This window comes from Tenrec ecaudatus, chromosome 10 (assembly GCF_050624435.1).
Source record: "Tenrec ecaudatus isolate mTenEca1 chromosome 10, mTenEca1.hap1, whole genome shotgun sequence".
NCBI lineage: Eukaryota > Metazoa > Chordata > Mammalia > Afrosoricida > Tenrecidae > Tenrec > Tenrec ecaudatus.
In genome coordinates, this window is record NC_134539.1 from 87,424,852 (window position 1) to 87,448,054 (window position 23,203).

The window sequence follows — 23,203 nt, forward strand, 5'->3', positions numbered from 1 at the left end:
GCGAGCCCCGCCCACTCCGTGGCCCCTCCGCCCGCCCCGCCCCCGCAGCTGTCAGGTCGGCGGGCCTGCGCGCGTCCACCAAACTAGGCGTCAGGCGGTGCTTCCACCCCCTGACGCCGCACAACGTACCTTGCTTCCATGCCCTTGTTCCCGCCTCCGGCTTCCAGTGGCTGAAGAGTTTCTTTGTTAGCTGCAGCCCTCCATGATCATTGGTCGACGGGACTGTCGGTCGTGCGGGGAACGTGGCCCCGCCCCGCGCGCGGCCCCAAGGCGGCCTCCGCGCTCCGCCCCCGCCCGGGGACGCGCCCGGGAACGCGCTCGGCGCTACACTCCCATTTGCAGCGGCCGCGGGGCGCGGAGGTGGCCGGGACCTGCGGCCGCTGGGAGCACCGGAGGCGAGGGTCCGGTGGGACGGGTCGGGCGCACCGGGGTGCCGCGCCCTAAGGTGGCCCCTCCGGCGGCGGCGGGGCCGCGCCTTCCTCAGAGCCTCCTCACGGGCTGCCCGCAGCCACCCGCCCACCAGGCCGCCCCGACCGGCGCCGGCCGAGAGTCCGGCATGGCCCCGCGGCCCGGCGTGTGACGGCCCGCGCCCCAGCGAGCCCTCTCGCCGGCCATGTCGGCTGCCAAGGAGAACCCGTGCCGGAAATTCCAGGCCAACATCTTCAACAAGAGCAAGTGTCAGAACTGCTTCAAGCCGCGCGAGTCGCATCTGCTTAACGACGAGGACCTGAGCCAGGTGAGCGCCGCGGGCTGGGCGGAGGCCGAGGGCCGGCGGCGGGGGCGGGCGGGTGAGGAGGGCCCTGAGCGGAGTCCGGTGCACCCAGGGGACTCCGAGGGCTAGGGGACCGAGGGGACGGTGTGGGGTCGAGGGCGGGGCGACTGGGGGGTCGTCGAGGGCAGGGGGCAGGGGACCGAGGGCCAGGTCATTAGGACTAGGGTATCTAGCTCAGGGTCCTTGGGTCGGGTGACCGGGGTGGACACCCCGTGTCCCTCAAAGCTAGCTTGGGCCAGGCAGCCACTGGGCCCACGGGAGGCGCCCCCACACTGACACTCACCGGATCCCAACTTTACCCCTTATGAGACCGACGGTGCCTTTTCTGGAGGTGGGTGGAGGCTGGCCTACCTTTGAAAATCCAATGTATGCAGGAAGATGCGAGCGAGCGGGACTGGGACCCGGGATGGCCAGGGGGAGTACATGGATAGAGGAGGCGGACAAAGGGAATATCCTCAAGTATGCCGAAAAATAACATCGCCACCGTGTGACTCATATGTTTTGGGGGACTGAAAAAATGCCTGGGTTTTCTCAGGAGGGACACAGTACTTGGGGATGGTCTCTTGCCCTCAGAATCTGTCTTGGGTGCCACACTCAGGACTTACCTACCCAGAGTGACAGGGGACAGGAGAGTTGTGGTCCTGCCAGGCCTGCCCTGATTCTGAGTCATCCCTGTCACTGGCTATGGAAGTGGGGGAGGGGGAGCTTCCTGCTGTCTGAGGAGGGTCTTGAACTTGAACTTCCACTGGAGGGCTTTCCTTCCTGGGAGAGCTGGGGGCCCCTCTCCCTCTCTCAGCTCACCTTTCCCACCCTCCACTCACCTGTGGGCCCTCCCTTTGTGGAGCATCTGCCAAATGAGGGGTTGGAACTAGGTTAAGGGTTTCCCCCCAAAAGACAGCATCCTTGGCCTTTGAAAACAGAGAGGCCCAGGGCCACAGATCTGGAGACTTGATTCAGGAATTGGGAGGCCGGGCACTTCTTAAAGCTCACCAAGGGATTGTGCCTTGGCCTCACTGGCTTTTGTGAGGCCTACTGCCTTCCAGGATCCGTCGACACTTGGAGGGCTTGTGGCTTTCAGAGCTGGATTCTTGGGTGTCTTGACTGTGTTTGCAACTCCTTGGGATATGTTGATGAACTGCCCTCTCTGTTCCTCTCCCTCAAGTCACGGTCTTCACTGGGGTGCCCTCTCCTCTTGTACCGGCTCATGAGGCGGGAGCTTCCTTTATATTCCGGGTCAGTTTGACCTAGTTGTAGCTATTCCTGCAGACAAACCCTTACACTGAACACAGGGCTCTCAATGGCTGTCTCAGTGCAGATGAAGTGAATGTACACAGGGTGGAGTTGTTCACACGATGGACACAGTGGGGTGGCAGGCCAGAGATTATGGCCTGGGGCAAGAGGCCTTCCTCTCAGGCCCAAGATGAGGTCCTTTCCTCTGAGGTGAGGCTTCCAGCTCTCGTCACCTAAAACCAGAAAGTTTCACCAAATACTCAGAACTGTGAAGTCTGAGGTTGTGTGAACGGGAAGGGCCTTTGAGGAAGGTCAGCCTGGGAGGGGTGGCACTCAGTTTCCTAGTCGGGTGCAGTAGGGTTTCAGGAGTTGACTTTGAGGGAGAAGAACTGACCACCTCTTGTCATCTGGACCCTTTCTCCTGGGAAGGTCCATGTATGGAGAGGAGCTCCCACACCCTCCTCCAAGAATCAATAAGTCCCGCTTCGTGTTTTGGCTGTGGCTTTCAACTGTTGCCCTTGAACAAGTCACTTTGCCTCTGTATGTTTTATTTCTTTATCTATAATTTGGAAATTGACCGGCCTTGTGAGCTGTTAGGAAAAAGCAAATTATGTTGTTATTATTTTTTCTCTGACCGTTTAAAAATAAACAAGAAACCCCCTACAGCATAGGCACCTTTGACTGAGGAAGTTTCTGGGCTTGGCACAGGGTGTTCTGAGAGCGCTTTCCAAACAACTGGCCAAATCTGGTAAATTAGATATGTAAATTGCCAAGGGGCTATTTTCTGATTCTTTAACATATTAGAGGGGAACCTACGTGTCTGAGATGAGTCTGGTAAACACACAGATAGACACTTTTAAAGTCTGTTAATTGTTCACTAAATTGGATGGGAATGCATTTAAGGTACTTCACTTTTTCATGGTAACCGAAGTTAAATTCTGGGTTCAGGAATAGGCCCAAGCCTCCCCAGAGCACAAGTTGAACTGCCATTTCTGTATTAAGTAGTGTGGTTATTTGTCTTGGGAGATATTAGCCAGGCGTCTACCTCCTGGGATCTTTTGGGAAGAAGCTACTCTTGAAAAAGAGCGAGGGATGCTGTTGCCAGCCCCTGTCGCTATGGCCCTCTGTCTCCAGCCACCACCCTCTCCAGTGCTTACTTTTCAGGCTCCCTTAGAATACGTCAACCAGTCCATTCCCACCGGTCTCCTCCAAGCTCCTGTTTCCTCCTGCCCCTCACTGCCCTGAGCTTGTAGACTGTGCAAGCTTCAAGCTGTAGCCCCGATCTTTGAAGGCAGCCAACACCCAAACTGGGGCGGCTACGGGAAATGGTAGCAACAGTTGGAGAGGCTGGCTTTGGCTGTTGTGATGCCATCTTCCTAGGATGACAAATCTCCCATACTCCTGATTGGAACTTTCTTTCCTTGGCTTGGGCTCATTTCCCGCTTGAACTTTTCAGGGGAAACTTCCCTGAGCAGACCTGAAAGGGACAAAGAGAGCAGTTAATTTAACTATTACTTCTTACTGGTGAGAAAACAGAACCCCAGAGAAGGGAAGTGACTTGCCCAGGGCAGGGAGAGAGCCAGGATCATCCAGCAAATCCTCTGCCCCCTTCTTCTATTCAGTCTCTAAGAGGCATTCCATGAGTGCGTGATGACAGTGATGTCAGGGACAGTCATGTGTACGTGCTAAAGAGTGTGTGGTGTGGGTGCCCCACTAGGACTCTTGAAATCCTAGTGTGAAATGGAGCCGTCTGTTGACCTCTCGTCACCCCTGAAATTTAGAATGGCCTAGGATGCATCACACGTGACGGGCTTGTACTGCAAGAGTCTTCCCAGAAGTTTAGGGCACAATGTAATTAAAAGGCAGTGGGATTTTTCCACAGACTTTTTGAAGCCCCTTTGAGCTTGTTACTCATGCTCCAGGCTCGAGTGGTGGGTCTCCTTCCTGCTTTGCTGTGTGTTACTCTGCACACACGTGGGCTCAAAACAGTGAAACCTTTCAGTTGCTGTATATTTTTGCTTTGCAACTTTTTATAAAATGTTTACTTTACCCTAGAGTGCTTTTCTTGACACTATATATAAAGATTCCAGTCTTTTTACATTTATGCAAAATCTTTTTAGCATTGTGGCTGTACCATCATCTTAATGGTTTCCCTACTGAAAGTTATCTGGGTGGCTTCTGGTTTTGTTGCTACAAACAGTGGGTGGCCCCAATGAACATCTTTATAAATGGGTGTGTGTGTGTACGTGAATACTCTGGAGCATACACATGCAAGTATTTCTCTGGGACATATACCCCAAAATAGAATGGCTGCATTGACATCAAGCACACAAAGTTTTTTTTACAGATACTACTAAATCGCCCTCCAAAAAAGGCTGTCATGCCATTGACCAGGCTGGATATTTTCAAATGATTTAATTCTTTAATAATTTCCTTCATCATGTGAGGTCAAACTTCTTTTTATAATGTTTGGGTCTTATTGTTTCTTCTGTAGATTGCTAGTGTATATTATGTGACCGTTTCTGTTGGGTTAGTGTTTGCCTTTCCTGTCTTACAGGAGCTTTCTACATAGACTGCTGGCCTACTGCTAGTACTACCTTTCACCCTTGCGTCGATTCCAACTCATCATGACCCTACAGTAGAGCCACCTCTGTTGGCTTCCAGAACTGAAACTTTTCTGGAGTAGAAAACCTCATCTTTCCCCATACTGTCAGACAAGGTCTGGCAAACATTGTGTAAAGGACCACCTGTAAACATGTTAAGCTTTGCAGTCACTAGTCAGCTTGGTAGTTTTAACAGGAAAGTAGCTATATGATGATACTTAACACTAATGAGTGTGGCTATTTGTCAATAAAACTTTACTTACAAAAAAGCATTTGGTTAGTGGATTGCCCCACTCATCATCTGCTGACCTACTGGATAGTAATGTGATCCCGCTATTAAATATGCGAGACCTTTTATCCTCAAAAGTCCAGGATGGTATAAACAGCTAATACCTTGGCTGCTAACTGAAAGGTTGGGGGTTGGAGTCCACCCTGAGGTGCCGCAGGAGCAGGGTCTGGGACCTGCTTTTGAAACATCAGCCACTGAAATGCTACCCTGATACGCAGGGGGCTGACTTGACTCAGAATGGACTAGACAGCAGGTCTGATGTTTGGTTTTATGATAATGGTCTTTTCCATCATCATGATAGCTTTAAATATAAACGCAGTTAAACCTATTTCCCTTTATAGTTTTAGAATGCCCTCTTTCTAAGATTAGGAAGTAGTCTCTAATATTTTCTTAATTCGTCCAAAGCTATTTTTAAGTGTATCTTTTAAGTCTATCAGCTTTGTGTGTGTGTAAATTAATCCTCGCTGAAGGCAGAAATTTTAGTAGGGTCCCCTGAAGTAGTCTAGGTAGCTCACAATAAAGAGCTTTTCCAGGTCACTGATGGTGAGTATGACGGAAACCCTCTGTAACTTAGGGACAGTTGGTTGGTAGTGAAGTTGAGGGTAGCTCCTGTGTTGCTATCTTGGAGATCTGAGTGGATAGAGGTATCTTGGAAAAGACGGTCTCACAGATTTGGGAGGAGTGATAGGGTACATTTTAAGCTGTGGAGATGTCCATTTGATTCTGAGGTGGAGATATCCACTCAGGCTGTCAGCGGTTACAGTTCACCATATTAACCATTTTGCAGTGTACAATTCAGTGACATTTAGCACATTCATAATGGTGTGCCACTATCCCTTATCTCTGGTTGTAGAGCAGTATCATCCCCAAAGGAAGCCCTATACACAGCCACTCCTCGTCGCCTGTCAGTGCCAGGCCTGGGCATAAAGTGGAACGAGAGAATAGAGAGGAATCAGCTTGTAAAGAGGCAACAAAAGTCGGGGCGCTGCTGAGAAAGTCAGGGCAGTGGATTGGAGGCAAATGGTGAGTGAGTGGAGAACCAGGTCTGCAGCCCAGGTTCTTAGCTTGCAAACCCTCTTGCCAGCCTCTGTCTGGGTTTCCAGGCTTCCCAACTCCAAATCTGGTTATTCTGCTGACTTGTGTGACTTTCAGCATCACTTTTGTGTGTGGGATGAACCAGTTAGCACTTAAGTTCTAGTTCTTTTTCTAACAACATTTTGTTGTCTGACCTCAGTGTTTCCATCTGGAACCCGAGGTTAGTCTTGACCTCTTCCCAGGCTCTTCTGCCCTTCCTGTGTAATTCTTTCTCCTGCTGTGCTCAGAGTTGCTGGGCCTGTGGGGTGGGAATCCAGATAGGAAGGGGTGCCTGGCCTGGGTTTGTGAATCTTTTCATCCTTGATTGTCCCTTTGTTCCTCTGATATTCTTAGGTTTTCACTTCTTTGACTTAATATTTATCTTAGAAGGAGTGTACCTGTTGTAATTTTAATTTTGGCATCACCAAAGAAATTTATTTTCTCACAGTTTAGAATACTAATCTGAATTCAGGTTACTGGCTCAAGGGTAGACCTTCTCTCTCTCTCTGTCCTGGAAGAAGATCCTTGTCTCTTCTGAGCTTCTACTCCTGTATAATCTTTATGTGGCTTGGCATCACCCTTCCCTGGTCTCTGTTAATCTCTTTTATATCTCAAAAGAGATTGACTTAAAGGGCAGCATTTGCCCAAGGACTAAGCTCAGGTCAGGAAAGACTGGACAAGGAGGAGGAATGGAGAGAGGAAAACATGAGGAGGTAGTAGGAGAAATGATGCCCCATTGTGGGGACCGCAGTCCTGACATGAAACAAAATGCTGGGGAACTGTGGAGGGAAAGTCTAGTCTGCTACGTAAACCTTTACCCCAGACACACAAAGAGGTAAAAGAGACTCCGCTGGTCCTGTCTGAGGAACATGATAGGACACCCCATTCCCAGCACATACCCTTTTAGTAGGGGACTGATAGGTTGTTTGGTAGAGAATGTCACCTCCCCACTACTCTGTAGTCCTTGTATTACCTGGAGTGAGTGTCTGATTGTTTCGAGAGTTTAGACGAGGGGTGGACAGTTTTTTCTTCCAAGTTTTGATTGGGAGGTGGGTGAAGATTTACAGAGCAGATCATCAGTTTTACATTAAACAATCCATATACATTTCGTTTCGTGTCCTTCGTTGCTCTTTCCCCCATGGGGCATCGCTTATTCTGCTGTATCCCTGTGTTTTGTTTCCACTCCTCCTTTTCCCCTAGACCTTCTGAGTTTTGTTCTTGGGTAGTGCCGCCCTTTCCATCTCAAATGGCTGATGATTCCAAGTTGTGCACCCCTCCCTAGTGTTATTGCCCCCCCCCCCTTGGAGGACCTGCCTGTTGTTTGGCTGTTAATTGAACCAGGGAGTGAGTTTAGTTTCGGCCCTAAAAGGTGACTAAGGGCTTTAGTCTTGGGGGTTCTGTCAGTCTAACTGACCCGCAAGCTTGATTAGACATATTTTTTTCCTTAAAGGGATCCCATTGCCCTTGAGTTGATTCTGGTTTGGGTGGTGCTATAGCTCAGAGAAGGAGTGCCCCTGACAGTCTCCAAGGCTATAATCTTTTCAAAAACGGACGGGCACTTCTGCTTTCCCAGGATGCCTGGTGGGTTGAAACGGCTGAACTCATAGTTAGCAGGTGGCACATAACCCCTGCACTACCATGATTCCTTAAAAGGGATCAGAAAACCAAACTCACTGCCATTGAATTGATGCCGACTGATTCAAAGGTACAGACTATAAATCTTTCAGACTTTAGAAATAAATATAAAACATTAAATCACTTAATGTGGGTTGCAAGAGAATGCAAGGCCAACAAGCAAATTCAAAGAGATTTTGTAGGTATTTTTATAACTATGTTAGGAGCCTTGGTGTTCCTGTGGGTTACACTGTGGGTTGCTAACTGCAGTGTCAGCAGTTCAAACCCACTAACCACTCTTTGGGAGAAAGATGAAGCTGGCTCCTCCCTAAAGATTCACAGCCTCAGAAACCTTAGCAGTTGTACTGTGCCCTAAATGGTTGCTATGAGTCAGAATCATAGCAGTGAGTTTGGGCTTTATAATCACTTAAAAAATGTCAAAGCCCTTCTTGGTTCTTAGGCAGCTAGATGGATTTGGTCCATCAATGGACCAGGTATAGTTTGCCCACCCTTGCTTGTGCTAGACCAGTACTGCCAGCGGACATTTTCCTGCATTCCACGTTAAGCAATTTAATGTTTTGTATTTATCATATTTTAAAAGACCAGTTAAAATTCATACATTTTATGTAATTTGTAAGAACTTATATACTATGAGGGGGCTTTAAAAAGTTTGTGGGAAAACTCCACTATCTTTTCATTTTATTTTTCCACATACTTTTTGAAGCCCCCTTGTCTATTCAAATTAGCATTCCAGCAGGAGCCTCTGTGGCCCATCAACTGAACATTCAGTGCTGACCAAAGGTTGGCAGTTCAAACGCACCCAGTCACTCCATGGGAGTAAAGACCGACCGGCAGTCTGCGTCTGCAGAGATGACAGTTGGTAAAACCTTCAAAGTGGTTCTCCTCTGCCCTGTGTACGGTAGACGGCACCCAACAGCACTCCCAGCATGTAAAGAAGTGGCTATTGTGCGTACTCTACACTTAAGGCTCATTTCCATTTAGCCAGCTCCTTTATGAAGTGCCGGCTGCCCCTGCATGGCATTGAGCCCCTGGGGAAGCACCCTGTATTTCTGGGCCTGCCACCAAGCCACGAGGTGCTATCTGTGCAGATAGCTTCCAGGACTCCTGGAATGCTGGGCCTCATTACCAGAACGTTCCTGTTCTCTTCCATTACCCCTACCCCACACCCAGCCCCCCAACTCTGATATTATTTTGTCAACTTTTGGTGGTTTCTGTTTTGATGACCACATTGCCTTTAGTGATAATATATTGAGCTTTCCGTCCAGACCATGGGCTCTACTCCCCGATGGGCAGAGTTGGGGGCAGTGGAAGAAGGATGCTAGCTAGACTGGGTGAAATGTGGGAAGATGCGAAGGAGATAGGATGGATCCCCTGCCTTCCCACCCAGTAGGCCCATGACTTGAGTGCTTGAGTGCTAAGACTGAGTTCTGTGATAGAGTCAATGCCGACTCACAGTGATCCTATAGGACAGGGTAGAACTGCCCCTCTGGGTTTCTCAGACTGTAACTCTTGACGGTTGTTTCAAACTGCTGTATTTGGGGGAGGGGCAGGTAAGGAGGTGGTGTTGACCAACCCAGGCACAGGGGAGCAACAAGTGATCCAAAATTAGTGACAAGGAGGGTGTGAGAGGCCGGGTAGGGACTCAGCAAAGGCAATGTAACTGAGAGAAATTACTGAAACTCAAATGAAGGCTGAGCATGATAGTGGGACAAGAGGAAAGTAAAAGGAAATAGAGGAAAGAACTAGATGACAAAGGATATTTATAGAGGTCTAAATACAGGGATGTACATATGTACATATGTAGGTTGCTTTAGCTCTCCGTGCCTCAGCTTCCTACCTGTAGAGTGGGTAGGTGTCTATGTTTGCTGCAGTTGTGGGCTAATGAAATAGATGTTGGGCCCAGCATACCCTATCGAAACCCACCTCCTTGGCAGTTTACATCCTTGGTGGTATGCTGTCTGGGATGCCCTGTGAATACTGGGGCTCTGATGTCAGCCAGTGAAAATAGACTGCTGACTTAGAGCTCTGTCCCAGTTCCCAGGCTGCCATGGCATCTTACTGTTGAGAGAAAAGCTTTTAAGGAGAAAGCCTGGGAGGAAAGCACCGCCCTGGACCTCTGGCCCCCTAATGCTACGTGGGAGGGGAGGGGTTTCGGGCAGTATGAAAGCCGCTGGCTACTGCTAATTTGGAACCTTTAACATAAGAAAACAGGCTCTACTTTTACCAAGGGGTCCTTTCCATCTGAAATGACACAGTTGGACCGGTCAGTGGTTTTCAAGCTTTCATTAAATCACGGAGCCTTTCACCAAAAGAATCTCATCTAGAGAGAGAGTCTATGAGCACAACAGAAAAAGTGACACAACTCTGGGCCAGCTCTGTCTCCCACTTGGGGACTGAGGAGTCTGTGGGGAAGCTCTGCCCTAGTTGGTACACTTACTCACCCTGGTTTTAGCAGTGGGGGTTTTGTGAAATCCTCATGGTGGGTCCATAGCTGTATTTGGCAGGACCCCGGAATGCTCTTACCCACTGTTACCTACAGGATCAATTCCTTTGGGAGGTAGGAGCCTAGTGGGGCTGATTGAGTGGCGTTTTGTCTCCGGAGATTGGGACTGGAATCTTCCAAACCATGCTCGAGTTTTCTCAGTCAGGGTCATCCTAGTTCACGTGAAACCGCAGCCTGCTTTTGCCTGGAGCATGTAACCCTTCCGGTTCTTTCCTCCCTTTGCGGTCAGCGGGACTGCAACCCCATACAGCACTGAGGGCTGCTGCCCTGGTCTCGGAGGAAGCTTGCAGTGGGAGTCTTCGCAGTTGTTATCCACATTCCTAGCTCTAGTCCTTGGAAGGGCCCTATGATCACAGCCCCGGCCAGTTGCCGGCAGTTTGGTGAAGCAGGTAGGGCTGCTGGTAGTAGTGCCACTTGCTGGAGGCAAGGTTCAGAGGTTGAGTAGCCTGCCCATGACGAACCTGGTTGGAGCTTGATATGGGTGTTCAAAGAGAGACATGGTATCTGACTTTGACTTGATTTACATACTTGTCATTGTTCCTTTCTGCATGGGAAAGTTGATGGTGGGGTGGCTGGGGTATTACTGGGAAGCGGAGCCTCCAGGGGCTCTGCCTTCCCTCTGCCCTTGGAGCAGGAGAGGAATTGTCCCTGTTAGTGGGTGAAAACCCAGAAAGGTTGCTACTAACTTCCGACACAAGCAGGCCAGTGAAGGCTTTGGTGACCAGTGGTAACATGGACTTCACAGGGCCGTGTAGGTCATCTCCCTGTGTATGTTCTGAAATTCCCCATGTCCCCAGCACGGCTGTGGATTGTGGTGGTGACCACACCTTTGGCACAGCCCTGAGCAGGAAGCTCTATTTTTTCCCTCTGAAAGAGCAATTCAGAATCAGGAAATGGCTGTGTCCTTGATCTCTGGAGGTTCTAAAGTTGGCTTAACTGACAGACTAATCAAGACCCATGGTGTACTCTTCAGACCTGGCTTCCTACCTCAGTATGCTCTTAGCATAAAGCTGAAGGGACCAGGAAGCAGGGGACAGCACTGGGAGCTGAGCTGAGTCAGAGACCAGGGTCTCCATATCCTGGGTCTCCAAGGCTACCCCTGGAGTTCTCTCTGTGCCCGGACTGAGAGAAGGATTGGGGTCAAGAACTGGGCAGGCCCAGCTACTACTGTTCATTCAAATGGGACCAGGTACAATGGATAAAGCATAGTCTTCCACACAGATTTGGGTTCAAATCCTGGTTCCATTTTCAAAGCTGATTGAATAAGTTATTGGGAGGTACGGATGTCTGTTTATCTGAAAGACGATCAAAATCATCCCTGTGAAATTGATAGAAGATGCTGACTCAAAGCTCACTGCCATCGAGTTGATGCTGACTCAGTGATCCTATAGGGTAGAATCTAGCTGCCCCTGTGAGTCTCCAGGGCTCCCAGAGAAAACGCTGATAGAGCATATCAAGCACAGAATGAGTGGGTGCTTGAGTATAGTGGGTAGTCTGGACAGTAGGCTTCAGTTTTAGGCACTACTCAGTCAGCATGGGTCACACAGATGTAAGTTGAAGGCCCTGTCTTCTGGAGCTTACCATCTATACCTAGTTAATCTACTCTCATGCACATTCTTTTGAATGCCAACTGTGGGTAGTTGCTGGGTGAGATGATGTGTGTTCAGAGCAAAGCAGAGCAAGTGCCCCTCCCTCAGGGAACCCAGTAGGCAGTGGGGTATTTGTATTGGAGAGGACCTGAGATTTCTGGCTCCCAACTAACTTTACAGATGAGGAGAGACGGGCGACGAGACTTCTTCCAGCTTTCCATAGATAGCTGGATGTCAGCCCCTGATTCTGTGTTCCCAGTTTACTCCCACAGAGCAACTCAGCAGCCTTGTCACCCCAGCCCGACTTTGTACCACCCAGCAGCTTCCTGACAGTAATCCCTGGAGGATTGAAAGGGATACCATCAGCTTGGTTATATAGGCTTGATTTTCAAAAAATTTAAATAAATAAAAGATGGGATAGCTAAGAATTTTTGTTGATATTCCAACTCTTCAAAACCAAAGTGACTGCCATCGAGTTGATTCTGACTCCTAGTGACACTGTAGGACAGGGTGGAACTGCCCCTGTGGGTTTCTGAGACTCTCAACTCTTGATGAGAGTAGAAAGCCCTGTCTGTTTTTCTGCCATGGAGCAGCTGGTGGTTTCAAACTGCTGGCCTTATGGTTAGCAGCCCAACATATAACCAGTATGCCATCGGGGCCACCAAATCAAGCTCCCAACTCATGGTGACCCCAGGCATAGGTGGAAAAAATACTTCCTGCCCTACATCATCCCTATGATTGGTTGTGGAGTGACCAGTCTTGGGGCTTTCTCGCACTGGCTGATTTTTGGAAGTAGGTCACCAGGCCTTTCTTTGTCACCTTAGTCTGCAAGCTCCGCTGAAACTTTTCCAGCAGCATTGCAACATACAAGCAAGCCTCCACTGATGGACAGGTGGTAGCTGTACATGAGCTACATTGGCCAGAAATTGAGACCCCCACAGGGAAGGTAAGAATTATGCCATGGAATCACCACTGCCTCCTTAATTCTTGGTGGGAGTGCAAAAGGATCATCACCATCCCTTTTGGACTTACCATGGGCCTCAGGCTGCTCCAGTGAGCAGTGACCACCTTCGAGTTCCCCAGCCAAGCCTTGGCCCATGCCCCATGCCCCATGCAGGTCCTGTGGGTGACAGAGGCAGATCTTGATGTCCTCACTCACTCTCCCGGGGAATATCTCAGTTGCCTTTGGCACTTTGGGAGAGTTTGAAGGAAAGCTTTACTGAGTGAAGCGCCCAAAGGGTTATAGAAGACAGACAGCCCAGGGCCAGCGAATGGGCCCACACCCAAACTGCAGAGGGTGAGATGTCTGGCCCTTTGGTCTAAACACTGATTAGCCACCTCCACTGGCTGTTGGGTCCTGCTGCCATCGATACCTGAGATGTCCTTTCTTCTAGGAGTGGCGTGCCCCACTCATAAGACCATGGCAAAGAGGCCCTGTTGCCTCTTCAGCACCTGTGGGCTGGTTTTCCCCCCTCTGGCAAAAGCTACACGGGCAGAGACACCCACCGTGGCTCCCAGTTCACATGGTTCTCTTCCTGCCCTGCAGCCTGTGGGGCCAGACTTCTTGGGCTTGATTGAACCGTGGCGTTTTGTGGCGCTCAGGTTTTCATGGGCTTAAATCACAGAAACACCTGACGCACCCTGAGATTATTTGTCGAGGTGGTGGTGGTATTAATAGCTAACAGCACTTGCTCAGAGCCAAGCCACTGTTCTAAGCACTTTGCATATATTAGCTCATTTATATTCACAAGCAGCCTGGTGAGGTAGGTAGATGATAAAGTGGAGATAGAGAACAGTAATGAAACTTGCCCAAGGGCAGTGCAGTAAGTGGCCAAGCTGGGGTCTAAGTCTAGATGATGTGACTGAAGCCCTTGCTCTGTAGCCCTGTGCTGCTCTGTGTCCCACACTGACCCAGGCATTGGTTGATGGCCTTATGGACATTAGATTTCTGGTGGTGTGTGGCCTTTGTTGACTACTGGTGCCCAGGACTGGGGGTGTCCTATTGCACTCGGAGTGTGGGGGTGGGGAAGGGAAGCAGATTGAATGACGTGTCTTAGCATTAATTTGTTTCTCCTTCTCACCTGGTTCGTAGTAGGAAGGGCTGTTTTGAGGGACAGGGCATGCATCTTTCCTGAAAAGCTTTTGCCCCCAAAATGTCTCCATGCGTTCTTAAGTATCCCTCCCTTAGCTACGATGTTGTCATGCTCCAAAAATCCAGCAGCCATGGGCTCATTGTCAAGACCAAACAGGGAAGAAGCTTTTAAAAATGTCATGTTCCCCTCCTCCGCCAGCTGCTGTAGCACAGGGAGGAGCTGTGAGCAGGGGCTGGGCTCACAGGGCATGTGTGTGGGCAGAGGGTTAGGAGGAAGCCGGAATCGCAAGTGGGAGGGAAGGCTGCCAGTTGGCTCTTGCAGCCTGCACTGCTGCTCTGTGCTGCTGGAGGCACCGAGCTGTTTTCTGTCTGTTTGCTTTAACTTGAGGTGAAATTCACATAACAAAATTAGCCATTTTAAAGTGCACAGTTCTGTGGCAGTTAGCATATTCACTATCTTGTGCAACCACCCCTCTCTAGTTCCAACTGTTTTCTTCACCTCCCCAATCCCTGGGATCCTCAGCTGCTGACAGCCATGAATAAATATTGGTCTCTTTGACTTTACCTGTTGTAGATATTTCATGGGACTCTACAATAGTTCTCCATTTGTGTCTGGCTTTGTTGTCGCTCAGCATGTTTTCAGGGTCCTTTGATGTGGTAGCATGTATCAGAATTTCATGTCTCTTTATGGCTGAGTATTCGGTTGTATGTATGTACATCTCATTTTGTTTATCTCTTCATCTGCTGATGGACACCTGGGGTGTTTCTGCCGCCCATCTGTTGTGAAAAGTGCTGCAGTGCACATTGGTGTGCACACATCTGTTTGAGTCGCTAGTCCTTTGGGGTTGCTGGATCCTGCCTGTGTTTTAAAGCATCACATCAAGCCTGGTGTTGGGCATTGCAGACTCTTGAGGGAGGGAATGGCAAAGATGATGCTGGAGACATGCAGGACCACAAAATAACTCTGACCCCAACTGAGAATTCTCTCTTTAGAGACTCAGGTTCCTGGTGGACTCATAGAGGCTACAGCTCCTGTGTGTACCTGTGGGGTGGTGGCAGGTGGATTGTGTGGCTGTGTAGTGTGGCCTCCTTCCTGCTTGGTCTAACCTGGAGTTCAGTCAACCAGTCAAGGAGGGACCAAGTGGAGCTTAATTATTGTGTAAAATGGACTTAGGGAGACCCTGATGCCCCCAGGAGGCTAAGATGCACAGTGCATGTCTGGGAGAGGGCTACAGTGTCCTGATTCCAGGCCTCCAGGAGCACTCAGGGACAAGGAAGAGACCCTGTCTGTCTATCTTGATCACCACTGTATCACCAGGCTTCAAACTTTAATTCCTCAGCAGCAGAATACAAACACAAACCCAGACTTATTACCATTGAGGCCATCCCAGCCCCTAGCCTCCTGATAGGACAGAGTGGAATGGACCACAGGCCTTCTGAGCCTCTGATCTTTACAGAAGCAGAATGTCACAGCTTCCCCTGCAGAGTAGCTGAACTCTTGGTTAGCAGAAAAATGCTTAGCCCCCTGTGCCACCAGGGGTCCTTAACAACATTATTGCTTCCCCTTTATTTTCTTGCATGAAATATATTATGATACATAAAAACCTATGTATGAAGGCAGGGAGGAAGCATGCCCCCCCCCACCCTACCTCTGAAACCAACACTCCCAGGTGACCCTCCCAAAAGTCTATCTTCTGGGGGGCTTCACAGTTTGAAAACCACTGATTTATTCTAACTTTTGCATTAATATTTTAAATACAAGAATACTTAATGTATACAAAAGGATCTAAGTAGTACTTATGTGCATTATGAGCCATCACGGTAAACTCAATGTCTATGCACTTACTGCTTAAGAAAGAAAACCTTGTCAGTCCCATCGTCTTACTCCGTGTCCCTCCTCATAGCATCCTTTCCCCAGAGGCAACCCCAAAAGGTGATAGCTAAGAGGTGAGGTCCAAGGGGAAGTGTCTGAGCTGATTAGTGACAGTGAAGCAGAGAATGGGGACCAAAGAACATCTTGATACAAGCTCCCTGCATTTGTGTCTTCCCCTGACCTAAGGCGAGGGGGATTACTTTGCTGGCCTCTGCCAATGGATCTCCTACGCTCCTCACACACACAGCCCCTTCTCCTGGCTTTTTTGCCAAGGCAGAGATTGGCAGTTGTTGAAGTGAATGGTTTTCCTGTCGTGCTGTGTCTAGGAATCTGTTTCTATCCAGATGGGTTGTAACATAGGAGCTGGGAACACGCCAGCTTAAGATGCAGCCTTTTAAGGCAGTGCTGTCAAGTGGAAAGAACTCAGAGTGGAAACCAGAAAACTTGATGTGACTGGGCTCATTTGTGTCCCAGCTGATGAGTGTGGGGCCAGTAATCAGGTAGGAGGACTGTGAGCAGAGGCTCAGGGACCAGGGATGGTGGGCAGATGGACAGGTGCAGCATAGCAGTTACTGGGCCTATGAGGATGTGCTGGAATTATTGGGGGCTTGGCGTTCTAGGTTAGTGTCTCCCCAATCATTCGGTCTTGGGACCCTTTTACATTCCTAATTATCAAGGGTCTAAAAGGTTTATGTGAGCTCGGACCATCTTTATTTACTGTCCTTGAATTTAAAACCAAAAAAGTTAAGAATATGAATTCATTTTAAAATAACATAAAATGGCATGTGTTATGAAAAAGAAAACTTTGCTTTCCAAAGTCAAAAAACCAATTTCCCCCCAATTAGTTGGGATAATAATACATTAGTGAGAGTTTCTGTATGATTTTACATTTTTGTAAATCTCTTTTAACGTCTGTCAAAGTAGACAGCTGGATTCTCATAGCTCCCGAATTCATTCGTTTGCCCTGTGGCCTTCAGAAAACTCTACTGTATACTCATAAAAGAATGAGAGTCTTAGTATTATCATAAACATAGTTTTGGCTTGAGGACTTCTGTGAGAGGGTCTTAGGGACATGCAGGAGTCCTTGGCTGCACTTTGAGATCCATTTGGAAGACCGTGTGTGCCAAGACAGAGCGTTTCACTTTAATGGGAGTGGAAGTAAGGAAACAGGTTGTGATGGATCTGAGGAGGGTACAGACCTAGGAGAGACCCCAGGCGACACTCTGAGAGACAGTGAGTTGGGACTGAGGCCTCTTGGCAGGTTTGCTGTAAGAACTCAGGAGAATTAGAGAATTACAACAGCAGCTACTCCCAGCAGACGGTCTGAGCATGCCCCTTCTAGGCCTGGCTTACCCTTATTGTCCTGCTCTCAGGCTCTGTAAGGGATAGAGAAGTGTGGGGTACAGACGCGGACCTTTAGTGTTGTTTCAACGATGTATGAAGAACAGTGGACCTGTTCAATTTTCTTGATCTCACAGACAGAATCTGAGGCTTAAAGGAGGAATTTGCTTTATCTTAAGTTGCACTTCTGTGCTCGCAGGAAGAGGAAGGGAAGAGTCAGTTCTCATGCTCAGTGCTCACAGCAGGGAGACTGGATATCGATGTGGGCTGCTGATTTAGGGGCTGAAAGCACTTTGGGATTAACTGGCTCTCCTCGAAGCTCTATCATGAGTTTGTGCTGCAACCAGAAAGGGAAGCTATTCCTGTTCATCCACCCTTTCATCTATTCATTGAGAGGGCCATGCCGGCAACTTCTGACTTGATCTTGGTGACGGGTTCGGTGAGTTCAAGGTGTGGTGGGACCTAGGACTAGAGCTTGTGTAGGATGTCTAGGTGGAGAGGGAGATGGGGCTTTACTTGATGTAGAAGGAGGTGTGTCCTCTGAGGAGGTGGGGTGAAGGGAATGAGTGGAATCTGGGGGGCAACTCGAGGTCTACAAGTGGCCAGTGGACAGGGTTTTTGTGGGGTGGGGTGAGGGGAGAAGCCTGCGTCAGCGCTGAGGATGTGCATCATCAGAAAGCTCCTCTTTGTAAATCAACGTGTTCTTTACTGGGACCTGCTCCTTGGGTTTTTGGACAGGAATTTAGATGACTTTAATGTTAAGTAAGAGACCTGTCCTCTTGGATTCACATCTTTCAATTACACCACAGTTTTTGCCATGCCTGTATTTTTTATGGCATCTGTACAAAAAAAGATTTTCTCTGCCCCGTTCCTCCCTGCTCATTCTCTCAGCCCCCACCCTCATTGGCTATAGCTATGTTTGTGGAAAGGTCTGTCTATCGGTTTCTTTTGAGAGTTTTTCAGGGTGACCTTGGACTGCATCGCTGGGGTGCCAGGCCTCGGGGCCTTCCTTCCAGTGTACCTTCGGTGCTTTTCCCCTTTTTTTTGGCTTTTGAGCAGTTAATTATCCAGACTTCATATTGAGAGGTGGTATTTGTGTCTTTGGTTTCCCTTGAAGGTTTAAATACAAAGTTACCAAAGCTGTACATGAATATTTATAACAGCAGCACTATTCACAGCAGCCAAACGGTGGAAACAGCCCAAATATCCATCAACAGATGAATAGATAAACACAATGTGGTCTAGCTATACAATGGAATACTTCTTCATCCATAAACAGCAATGAAATCTGGATGCATGCCATTATATGGATGGATGGGCCTTCAAAACTGAGTAAAATAAATCATAAAATCCCATGTGTTGTATGACTCCATTTATAGGGAATGTCTAGGTAGGCAAATTCAGAGAGAAAGATAGCAGATTGGTGGTTAGTTAGTTGTTAGGTACCATTGAGTTGGGTCTGACTCACAGTGACCCTATGTACAACAGAATGAGTGACCACCCAGACCTGCACCGTCCTCACAATTGTTCTTGATGTTTGGTCCCATTGTCACAGCCACTGGATCAATCCAACTTGCACAGGATTTCCCTCTTTTTCACTGCCCCACTATTTTACCACCATGCATGATGTCCTTCTCCAGGGACTGGTTTCTCCTAATAACATGTCCAAAATACATGAGGCAAAGTCTCACTATCCTTGTTTCTTAGAAACATCTGGTTGTACTTCTTCCAAGACAGGTTAGTTTGTTCTTCTGGCAGTCCATGGTACTTTCAACGTTCTTCACCAGAACCACAGTTCAAATGTATCCATTCTGCTTCAGTCTTCCTTTTCAAGGTACAGCTTTCACAGGCATATGAGGCAATGGAAAATACCAGAATTTGGGTCAGTTGGAGCTCGGTCCTCAAAGTAATGTCCTTATTTTTCAATACTTTGAAAAAGATACGTAAAGCAGATTACCTAATGCAACTCAACTTTGGAGCTCTTGATTGCTGCTTCCATGAGCATCGGTTGTGGATCACAGCAAGATGCAATCTTTGACAACTGCAATCTTTTCTCCATTTATCATGATGTTACCTACTGGTCCAGTGTGCGGATTTTGGTCTTTTTTACATTGTGTTGTAATGCATACTGAAAACTGAAATCCTTGATCTTCATCAGCAAGTGCTTCAGTTCCTCCTCACTTTCAACAAACTAGGCTCTGTCATCTGCATATCGCAGGTTGTTAATTAGCCTTCCTTCAATCCTGATGGCAGATCTTCTTCAGGTCATCCAGCTTCGACAGTGGTTGGCTTTACTTTTATGTGACACCTCTGTGCTCTGAGGAATCAAAGCACCCATGTTTACAGCTGGGAGACTGGACTGGGGACAACTACGAGTGGCTCATTTGGGGACATGAGAGCAGTTTAGGGATTAACAGAGTGGGGTGATGAAAATATTCTAAAGTTGCGGTGATGTTTGCACAACTCTGAATACACTAAAACCCACTCACTCCGATACATTAAAAGGGTTAATTGTGTGCGAATTCTATCAATAAAGCTGTTAGCAAAGCAAAATGACAGTTTGTACCACCTTACTCTTCACTGGTGTGCATGTTTACATTTTGCCAAACCATTGTTGGGCAAGCCTTCATTTCGTGTCTTACTGTTATTTCTAATTATTTGACAGTTGCTACCAATGAGTTGGCTGCAACAATGGGCTCAAGCCTGTGAGAATGGGCAGGACTGGGCAGTGTTTTGCTCTATTGGATTTGGGGTGGCTGTAAGTTTGAACCAACTCAGTGGCACTTAATTAGCCAGCGAGTCGCGAGAAAGACAAAAGCTTTCCATTCCCATACAGAGGCACAGTCTCGGAAACCCACGGGGGCGGTTCTCCCCTGTCCTGTGAGAGGAGTGGGCTGTTACAACCCACTATCATGGCTTCGCTGTAAGGAAGTTTGGGCAAGACCCCAAGCAGCTGCTGGTCAGAAATTCCCCTCTCAGGAGAAGTCACCCGTAGGAGCAGGCCTCCTTCTGAGTTGGGGCCAGCCTCCATTCAAAGGGGGTGTCCAATGATGACATTAGATTGCCCTTGGGGAATGAGGAATGAGTTTTGGAGCAATGTACTGTGACTCAAATCCTGCTTCTGCTTTCCCCAGCTCTGTGGCCTAAGATGAGTTACCTTGTCTCTTTGGGCGCCTCCATTTGTCTGGAATGGAGGCAATGGTAGTGGTAGCTATGATGATCCTAGGGAGAAGTTCAGGTGCAACCAAGAAGGAAGACTGACGAGCATTTCCAAGCCAACTCACCAACCCTCTACCATTAACCTGATTACTGTGTCTCTCTGTGCACCCTTGTCGGCCAGGGAAGGGGGTGGGGCACCCACCACATCTGCTACACACCAGATGCCCCATAAGTTGATGGGTGGTGGCTCCTCACACCCCGAAGTCCAGCTTCTTCCCATAGCACACTGTCCAGGTCCATAGGAGGCCAAACGGCCTAGGCACTCGATGGAGCCCCTGGCTGAGGCCGCATGCAGTTTTTACTGTCTTCATACTCTTTGTAGGGGCTCACTTCTTGTATTTGGTGGTGATGTTGAGGGCAGAGTGTGAGTTCCAAGCTGTCTGATGGTAAAAGCCAAAGCACACTATTTTCTCTTGTTTTATTTTTTTAATTAATAAATCATTTTATTGGGGGCTCTTACATCTCTTATAACAATTAGCACATTTGTACATATGTTGCCATCATTTTCAAACATTTTCTTTCTGCTTGAGCCCATGGTATTAACTCCTCTTTGTTTCCTCCCTCCCCCATCCTCCCACCCTTGTGGACCCCTGCTAAATTATAAATTATTATCATCATATCTTTTTTTTTTTTTAAATTTTAACAATTTATTGGGGCTCATACAATTCTTTTCACAGTTCATATATATACATACATCAATTGTATAAAGCACATCTGTACAGTCTTTGCCCTAATCATTTTTTTCTCTTTTCTTCTTTTACATTTTATTAGGGACGCATACAACTCTTATCACAATCCATACATATACATACATCAATTGTATAAAGCACATCCATACATTCCCTGCCCCAATCATTCTCAAGGCATTTGCTCTCCACTTAAGCCCCTTGCATCAGGTCCTCTTTTTTTTCCCCTCCTCCCTCCCCCTTCCCCCCTCCCTCATATGCCCTTGGTAATTTATACATCGTTGTTTTGTCATATCTTGCCCTATCCGGAGTCTCCCTTCCCCCCTTCTCTGCTGTCCCTCTCCCAGGGAAGAGGTCACATGTGGATCCTTGTAATCAGTTCCCCCTTTCCAACCCACTCACCCTCCACTCTCCCAGCATCGTCCCTCACACCCTTGGTCCTGAAGGTATCATCCACCCTGGATTCCCTGTACCGCCAACCCTCATATGCACCAGTGTACAGCCTCTGTCCTATCCAGCCCTGCAAGGTAGAATTCGGATCATGGTAGTTGGGGGGAGGAAGCATCCAGGATCCGGGGGAAAGCTGTGTTCTTCATTGATACTACCTCACACCCTAATTAACCCATCTCCTCTCCTAAACCCCTCTATGAGGGGATCTCCGTTGGTCGACACTTGGGCCTTGGGTCTCCACTCTGCACTTCCCCCTTCATTTAATATGATATATATATTTACATACACACACTTATATCTTTTTTTTTGCATGATGCCTTATACCTGGTCCCTTGGGCACCTCGTGATCGCACTGGCCGGTGTGCTTCTTCCATGTGGGCTTATTTGCTTCTGAGCTAGATGGCCGCTTGTTCACCTTCAAGCCTTTAAGACCCCAGACACTATCTCTTTTGATAGCCGGGCACCATCAGCTTTCTTCACCACATTTGCTTATGCACCCATTTGTCTTCAGCGATCCTATCATGGAGGTGTGCAGTCAATGATATGATTTTTTGTTCTTTGATGCCTGGTAACTGATCCCTTTGGGACCACTCGCTCACTCAGGCTGGTGTGTTCTTCCATGTGGACTTTGTTGCTTCTGAGCTAGATGGCTGCTTGTTTATCTTCAAGCCTTTAAGACCCCAGTCACTATCTCTTTTGATAGCCGGGCACCATCAGCTTTCTTCACCACATTTACTTGTTCACTCACTTTGGCTCCAGCCGTTGTGTCGGGAGAGTGAGCATCATAGAGTTCCAATTTAATAAAAGAAGGTATTCATGCATTGAGGGAGTGTTTGAGTAGAGGCCCAAGGTCCTTCCGCCACCTTAATACTTGACCTATAAATATAGACACATAGATCTATTTCCCCATCCTCCTATATATATTTGCATGTACATGTCTTTGTCTAGACCTCCATGAATGCCCTTTGACTCCTAGCTCTTTCCTCCATCTCCCTTGACTTTCCTCCTGCCCTACTACCATGCTTCATCGCCACCTGGGCTAGAGTATATCTCTTCTCTAAGCAACCTTACCCTTGATCATTTCCCACAAGGCCTGCCACTCCCCCTTCTCTACCATTTGGGGTCCCATGTTTTTCCCTTGTCCCTGGGTTTGTTAACACCACTTCCTTACCCCCCCTCTACCCCCCCACCCCAAGTCCCCCCAAAACTGTCGGTCCCATTGTTTTTCCTCCAGATAGTTCATCCAGCCTGCCCTATTCAGACAGACCTGTGGAGTCACTAACATGCACGAAAACTAGACAGAGGAAAACAAAGCAACAGTATACAACCAGACAACAAAACAACAAAAACAAACCACTGACAAAGAACAGAATAAAACAGTTCACAAGAGAAAAGCTTGTAGTTAGTTCAGGGATCGTTTGCTGGCCCTTAGGAGCGTTTTCCAGTCCAGTCTGTTGGGGCACCACGCCCTGGCCCCGAAGTCCAATTTCAGCATTCCCTGGGGACCTTGCCACTCCATTACACCGTCTGCTCTCTCCTTTTGCCCATGTTTCTGTTATTCATGGCCCTGTTTTGGGGGTGGGGAGCAGTTTATACATAGATCATTTTAATCAGTTCCCTGTTTCCCCTCATCTTCTTCCCATGGTATTGCTACTCCCATTACTGTTCCTGAGGGGTTGTCTGTCCTGGATTCTGTGTGTTGAGAGCTGTTATCTGTGCCACTGTCCATGTTCCAGTCTAGCCAGATTTGTGAGATAGAACTGGGGTCATGATCGTATGGGGAAGGTGGAGAGGAAGCACTAAAGAACTTGAGCAGCGGTTTTCAACCTGTGAGTCATGACCCATTT

At 48.2% G+C, this 23,203-nt stretch overlaps 1 protein-coding gene across 6 annotated transcripts in view; it reads left to right on the top strand.

Moving 5' to 3' along the window:
• The first annotated feature begins 311 nt into the window (after window positions 1–311).
• The window catches only part of MPRIP (myosin phosphatase Rho interacting protein), a 172,587-nt gene continuing 149,695 nt past the window's right edge, over window positions 312–23,203 (top strand). For 3 of the 6 annotated variants that reach the window (XM_075560930.1, XM_075560931.1, XM_075560929.1), the window contains exon 1: window positions 314–736. In XM_075560930.1, coding sequence (XP_075417045.1) covers window positions 614–736 — 123 coding nt within the window. In that variant the 5' untranslated portion in view covers window positions 314–613. Of the gene's footprint in view, window positions 737–23,203 lie in introns of all 6 variants that reach the window. The other 3 variants (XM_075560933.1, XM_075560932.1, XM_075560928.1) reach the window with 2 other exon arrangements.